Genomic DNA, 7,722 nt, shown 5'->3' with positions numbered 1-7,722 from the left:
CATCGACTTGAGCTATCGGAACATTGGTCCTTCGAACCGGATAGAATTTGGATTCTTGTAACATTCATCCGGAGTAAACCGCGTTAGAGAGTTGATTCGCGGAAAGAGTTTGAGTTCAGTGGATGGTAGTTAGATTCACTAGTTCGTGGTGGTTGCCGTGGTGAAATTGTGACCATTGGACCTGTACGTGAACGACCGTGTCAAGCGGCAACCAAATCCAGCAAAGCGCGCGCGAATTTGAGTCGACGCTACAGTGTGGCACAAAAAGTTGGCGGTTGGCGTATAAGGATTAGCGTTTCTCGGGACAAAAATAATAAGGAAAATGCCCGTTTCGGACAAAATGGTGCGTCAGTTGAAACGCGTATACAACGACAAGTTAGCGGGAGTTGATTTTTTTTATGAGTTCGTCGAAAATTATACCGAAAACCAGCAGTGCCAGATAAGCAGCCTCCTCATTTCGTTGGAAGAGGCTAAGAGTAACTTCGAAAGTGCGAGAGAAAAGTTACTAACGGAACACGAAGAATGTGATACGGTGGAACTTTTGACCGAAAAACAAGCCTTCTACGGGAAGTTCCATCGGGTGAAGGGCTTTCTGTTGGAGAAGCAAGATGGGGCGGACGGCCATAGGCCGGCTGCAAATAGTACAATGGCGAATGCAAGTTTTACAAATTCGCAAGTGAGGCTTCCCAAAATCGATTTACCGGCGTTCGATGGTGACAAAACAAAATGGATGAGCTTCAAGGATCGCTTCACTGCAATGGTTCACGATGCAGAGTTGTCGGACATAATGAAGGTGCAATATTTGTTGGCTTCGCTAAAAGGAGATGCTGCCAGGTTATTCGACCACGTAAAGCTTGTAGAAGGAAACTACAACAGTACGTGGCAAGCGTTGTTGGATCGGTTTGATGATGCGAAGATGCTGAAACGGAACTACTTCAAGGCGTTGGTGGATCTGCAACCGATGGCTGCCGCAACGGCGGAGGAATTGACTCGTATCGTCAACGAATCGAAGCGCTTAGTGCTTGGGATGGACAGATTGCAGGAGCCTGTATCTTCCTGGGATACCCCATTGTCAAGTCTGGTAAGATACAAGTTCGACGAGCAAACACTAATGGCTTTCGAACTTATTGCAGCCGAGCAGAAGACGGATACCTTTAAGGCATTGATGGAGTTTTGTGAGCGGCGCATCAAGATTTTGACAAACTCGGTCGTCCACACGCAAAACAGGATCGATACGAGGCCGGCAACCAGGGGAACAAATCATGATCATCAAAGTACTCGAAAGCCTACACAAAGACCGTATCCAGCTTCAATGTCCTGTGCAGCTCAGACAGGCAACATGCTCAGAGGGTGTGTGTTGTGTAAGGCCGATCATCATATCGCAAGATGTGAGAGATTTGCAAAGATGTCGTTGTCAGAGCGCCAACAGATTGCGAAGGTTGAGTCTTTGTGCTTCAACTGCTTGGGAAAGGAGCATCAAGCAAGATTCTGTAAGGCCCAGTCAAGATGCGGAAACTGTCAGAAACGACATCACACCTTAGTATGCAACAAAACCAATCCGATTACCCCGAGAACAGAGAGCAGCATAAGCGCCACCACGTACATACAAGCTCCAGTTGATTCGCAGCCTCCACAAGAGAAAATGATTTGGTTGTCAACGGCTCAGGTGTTGATTTGCAATGATGAAGGTAGAGAATTTCCAGCTAGAGCGTTGCTGGACCAGGGGTCGCAATCCAACTTCATGAGCGAACGGTTGGTACAGCAGTTGAAGCTGAAGAAAAGGCGACTAAATAAACCTTTGTCCGGCATCGGAGCAGTTTCGCTAAAGGCAGAGACGATGGTGGGAGCTACCATGAAATCACGAGCGTCAACCTTTGTGTCTCGAGTGAATTGGTTGGTGCTGCGAAACATAACAGCCAACTTTCCAGCGCAAACTCGGAACACGGAGTCTTGGAACATTCCCCAAGCACTGATATTGGCAGATCCAGCATTCTTCCGGAGTGAGCGGATAGACCTTCTGATTGGTGCAGAGTTATTTGGCGAGTTGCTCCAACAAGGTCAATTAAAGTTAGCACCTCACTTGCCAAAGCTCCTGGAGTCCAGCCTTGGTTGGATTGTATGCGGCAGGGAAGAACGAGTCTCTGAAGATGCAGCTGAGGTCGTCTGTTCCTGTTTGGCTGACAACGATCTTGGGGCAATATTTGAGAAGCTGGCTAGCCTGGAAGCGATACCGGAAGAACGTGTACGGTCCGAGCAAGATGAGGAATGTGAAAACCTTTATCTAAACACAACGAGGCGCACCGAGTCGGGAAGGTATGTCGTTAAGTTGCCCAAGGTAGCCAACTTCGAAGAAAGGTTGGGAGACTCACTTCAACCAGCATTGAAAAGGTTAGCGGCCATTGAAAGGCGTATGATCAAGGAGCCGAACCTGGGTGCCGCGTACAAGGAATTTATGTCCGAATACATCAGACTAGGGCATATGACAAAGGTGTCAACTTATGTAGAAGATAAGATGGCAGAGGGCACGCCACGGTTTTACCTACCGCACCAGGCAGTTTGGAAGACTGATGGATTGACGAAAAAGTGTCGAGTGGTGTTCGATGCATCATGCCGTTGTGGTACCGGGCTAAGCTTAAACGACATTTTGTTGACTGGACCGCGATTACAAGACGACATAGAAGTCATTCTTCTCAGATTCAGGATGAGGCCTGTGGCCTTTGTGGCTGATGTAGAAAAAATGTATCGGCAGGTCTTGGTGGCGGAAGAAGATAAAAATCTACAACGAATATTATGGAGAGAAACCGCCAATGATCCAGTTGGGGTCTACGTTCTGAATACGGTAACGTATGGGACCGCGTGTGCACCCTTCCTAGCAATCAGGACATTATTTAAGATTTTCGAAGATGAAGGGCATCAGTTTCCCATGGCGTCACGCTGCGCAAATGATTTCTATGTTGACGACATCTTGTCCGGCGCAGCGACCATAGAGGAAGCGGGAAACATGGTAAAGGAGCTCAGTGAGTTGCTCAGCATGGGAGGGTTTGGCCTCCGCAAGTGGGCTTCCAATGAGCCAGAAGCGCTTGCAGCAATCACACCAGAGCACATCGCGAAGGCAGGAAATTATGAGTTTGGGACGGAGCCTACAGGTACGGTGTCCACATTGGGCTTGTCGTGGAACACATCGTCGGCCGTCTTGAGTGTTCAAGTTAGGCTACCGCCACAGATCGAAACCCTACGCACGAAACGGCAGGTATCGGGATGCCTCGCGAAAGTATATGATCCATTAGGATTCCTCGATCCTGTTAAGATGAAGGCAAAGCTGCTTTTGCAACGTATAGTAACTTTGAAGGATGCCAAGGGAAAACGCTGGGACTGGGACGATGTGTTACCAGAAGGCTTGTTTGCAGAATGGATGGCGTTCTTTCCCCAACTTACGGCACTATCAAAGATAGAAGTTCCAAGACCAGTGGTAACGGATAGCAGTATGGAAAAACAAGTGCATATATTCTGCGACGCATCGGAAAGGGGGTATGGAGCTTGTTGTTACATCCGTTGTCAGAAAGTTGGCGAAAAGGCGACAGTGAACTTCTTTATATCGAAATCGAAGTTGGTATCGTTGAAGCAAAAGATAACGATCGCTAGATTGGAGTTATGTGCAGCGCTCTTGGGCAGCAACATATATCGGTTAGTGAAGAAGGTCCTGCCGGAAGGAGCGCCTGCCTTTTTATGGACGGATTCCATGACTGTGTGGCATTGGGTGAATTCTCCTCATGGAAATTGGAAGACATTCGTAGCGAATCGCACATCAAAGATCCAGCGGAACGCGGAAGGAGCTCAATGGAGACACGTGCCGGGAGTCGAGAACCCGGCGGATCTGGTGTCTAGAGGTGTGGATCCGGAGGCACTTATCGACACCAAGCAATGGTGGTCGGGGCCAACATGGCTCTCCTTGGAGGAAGAATCGTGGCCAGCATTGCCAAACAATGCAAAGGCATTGGAACCTACAGGAGAAGAACGAGCAACAGCGGTACTAGCCTCTTCGCTTGACGAAGAGAACTTTAGTGACCGACTCTACTCCCTGTGCTCCACATACACGAAGCTGCGCAGAGTTGTGGGATATTGTCAGCGATATCTCCACGCTCTAAGGTCGCATGCAAAACCAACGTCAGAGGAAATGGCACCGTTGACCACGGAGGATTTAAGGAAGGCGGAGTCAACGCTTTGCCGCTTGGCACAGAGGGAGCAATTGGCGGCAGAGCTGGACACGTTGAAGAAAGGAAGGAGTTTGCCGAGTGCTTCGGACTTGAGGTTCTGCGATCCATTTCTGGGCGAAGACGGATTGATTCGTGTCAAGGGACGGCTTCAGAACGCGCATATGAGTGAGGCAGCAAAGCATCCCATAATAATTCCCAAAGGGCATCCGTTGGCGAGGTTGTTGGCGTTACATTACCATGTCAACTTGCTTCATGCTGGGCCACAGTTGATGTTGACCTCATTACGACAACGATTTTGGATCATGGGAGTGAGGTCAGTGGTTCGGCAAGTGCAGCGGCAGTGTGTCAGCTGCTTCAAGAATAAGCCGAAGCTGGTGGTGCAACCAATGGGAGAGTTACCTGCAGCAAGAGTAGCGGAAGCGAGACCGTTTGCCATATCGGGTGTGGATTACTGCGGCCCAGTGTACATCAAGGGCGGTCATAGGAAGGCAGCACCCACAAAGGCATACATCGCAGTGTTTGTGTGCTTCGTTACGCGGGCAGTGCATCTGGAGTTGGTTTCCTCTCTGTCCACGGCAGCCTTCATAGCGGCACTCCGAAGATTCGTGTCGAAGCGAGGATTAGTGGCTGAACTGCACTCCGACAATGGCACCAACTTCAAGGGAGCCGCCAACGAACTGCGTAAACTCTATGATCTGCTTAGTTCCTCTCAATTTCAGGCAGAGGTAACAACTTGGAGCAGCGAACGAGGTTTGAAATGGAGTTTCATTCCGCCCGGAGCTCCCCACTTCGGAGGACTTTGGGAGGCAGCGGTTAAGTCGATGAAGCGTCATCTACATCGTGTATTGGGAGACGCAGCTACCACGTATGAAGATATGGTCACGCTGTTGGCGCAGGTAGAATGTTGCCTGAATTCGCGACCTATCACTCCGATGTCGGATGACCCTGCAGATTTGGAAGCACTTACACCGGGCCACTTTATCACGGGTTCAAATATGCAGCAGGTCCCGGATATTGATCTGCGGGATATTCCGGAAGGCAGGTTGAATCATTGGCGGGTGATTCAACAGCGATTTCAGCACTTTTGGGCTCGATGGCGATCCGAGTATCTGCATCAGCTGCACGTTAGGAATAAGTGGAGTATGCCTGCGACGGCTATAGAACCTGGAATAATGGTTATCATTCGTGATGACAATATGCCACCAAACAAATGGCCATTGGCACGAGTGATAGAAGTGCACCCAGGGAAGGACGGTATAGTCAGGGTAGTTACTTTGCGCACAGCTCAGTCGGATAAAGTGAAAAGGCCAGTTGCCAAGTTATGCGTACTTCCATTTGAGGGCAACAGAAAGGAAGGAGGAAAGGTTCAACAGTGTAAATAGTTTAATTAGTTTATAAAAATTTGAATTTTTATGGTGGTCGGGATGTTAGCGCCGTAAAGTAGGCAAATGATGCCCCAGTAGCACAGTCCTTTGCATAAGATAATTATGTTACCAGTAGTAGATATGTTAGTGATAGATAAGTAATAAGTGTTTGTGAGATAAGATTTAGCGTTAAGATAACATGTTAGATTACATCAATAAATGTACCAGTCCAAGCTGAACCATCGACTTGAGCTATCGGAACAGCCGGAATGGTTCAAAATCCGTTTTTAGCATCTTGAGTTGTCATCTCAAGTATGCCGGAACGGTTCAAAATCCGTTTCTTGCATCTTGGGATGTAATCCCAAGTATGCCGGAATGGTTCAAAATCCGTTTCTAGCATCTTGGGTTGTCATCCCAAGTATGCCGGAATGGTTCAAAATACGTTTCTTGCATCTTGGGTTGTCATCCCAAGTATGCCGGAATGGTTCAAATTCCGTTTCAAGCACCTTGGGTTGTCATCCCAAGTTTGCCGAAATGGTTCAAAATCCGTTTCTTGCATCTTGGGTTGTAATCCCAAGAATGCCGGAATGGTTCCAAATCCGTTTTTAGTATCTTGGGTTGTTATCCCAAGTATGCCGGAATGATTCAAAATCCGTTTTTAGTATCTTGGGTTGTTATCCCAAGTATGCCGGAATGGTTCATAATCCGTTTCTAGCATCTTGGGTTGTCATCCCAAGTATGCCGGAATGGTTCAAAATACGTTTCTAGCATCTTGGGTTGTTATCCCAAGTATGCCGGAATGGTTCAATATCCGTTTCTAGCATCTTGGGTTGTCATCCCAAGTATGCCGGAATGGTTCAAAATCCGTTTTTAGTATCTTGGGTTGTTATCCCAAGTATGCCGGAATGGTTCAAAATCCGTTTCTAGCATCTTGGGTTGTCATCCCAAGTATGCCGGAATGGTTCAAATTCCGTTTCTAGCATCTTGGGTTGTCATTCCAAGTATGCCGAAAAGGTACAAATCCGTTTCTAGCATCTTGACTTGTCATTACAAGTATGCCGAAATGGTTCAAAATCCGTTTCTAGCATCTTGGGTTGTAATCCCAAGTATGCCGGAATGGTTCAAAATCCGTTTTTAGTATCTTGGGTTTTTATTAAAAGTATGCCGGAATGGTTAATAATCTGTTTTTAGTATCTTGGGTTGTAATCCCAAGTATGCCGGAATGGTTCAAAATCCGTTTCTAGCTTCTTGGGTTGTCATCCCAAGTATGCCGGATTGTTTCAAAATACGTTTCTAGCATCTTGGGTTGTCATCCCAAGTATGCCGGAATGGTTCAAAATCCGTTTTTAGTATCTTGGGTTGACATCCCAAGTATGCCGGAATGGTTCAAAATACGTTTCTAGCATCTTGGGTTGTCATCCCAAGTATGCCGGATTGTTTCAAAATCTGTTTCTAGCATCTTGGGTTGTCATCCCAAGTATGCCGGAATGGTTCAAAATCCGTTTTTAGTATCTTGGGTTGTTATCCCAAGTATGCCGGAATGGTTCAAAATCCTTTTCTAGCATCTTGGGTTGACATCCCAAGTATGCCGGAATGGTTCAAAGTCCGTTTCTAGCATCTTGGGTTGTCATCCCAAGTATGCCGGAATGGTTCAAAATACGTTTCTTGCATCTTGGGTTGTCATCCCAAGTATGCCGGAATGGTTCAAATTCCGTTTCTAGCATCTTGGGTTGTCATTCCAAGTATGCCGAAAAGGTACAAATCCGTTTCTAGCATCTTGACTTGTCATTACAAGTATGCCGAAATGGTTCAAAATCCGTTTCTAGCATCTTGGGTTGTAATCCCAAGTATGCCGGAATGGTTCAAAATCCGTTTTTAGTCTCTTGGGTTTTTATTAAAAGTATGCCGGAATGGTTAATAATCTGTTTTTAGTATCTTAGGTTGTAATCCCAAGTATGCCGGAATGGTTCAAAATCCGTTTCTAGCTTCTTGGGTTGTCATCCCAAGTATGCCGGATTGTTTCAAAATACGTTTCTAGCATCTTGGGTTGTCATCCCAAGTATGCCGGAATGGTTCAAAATCCGTTTTTAGTATCTTGGGTTGACATCCCAAGTATGCTGGAATGGTTCAAAATACGTTTCTAG

General features: G+C 47.0%; 1 protein-coding gene across 1 annotated transcript; it reads left to right on the top strand.

The window, feature by feature from the left end:
• The first annotated feature begins 340 nt into the window (after positions 1-340).
• Positions 341-5,596, top strand: LOC131292908 (uncharacterized). Its single transcript, XM_058321007.1, has one exon. The coding sequence runs from the start codon at positions 341-343 to the stop codon at positions 5,594-5,596; it is 5,256 nt and encodes a 1,751-aa protein (XP_058176990.1).
• Positions 5,597-7,722: the final 2,126 nt, after the last annotated feature.

The sequence above is a fragment of the Anopheles ziemanni genome, unplaced genomic scaffold (genome assembly GCF_943734765.1).
Source record: "Anopheles ziemanni unplaced genomic scaffold, idAnoZiCoDA_A2_x.2 scaffold_13_ctg1, whole genome shotgun sequence".
NCBI lineage: Eukaryota > Metazoa > Arthropoda > Insecta > Diptera > Culicidae > Anopheles > Anopheles ziemanni.
Note: the sequence above shows the minus strand (reverse complement) of the source record. Positions and strands in the feature narration are given on the sequence as shown.

Excerpts from the sequence above, each read along its gene's own strand:
- LOC131292908 (XM_058321007.1), top strand. The coding sequence starts at position 341 with ATGGTGCGTCAGTTGAAACGCGTATACAACGACAAGTTAGCGGGAGTT.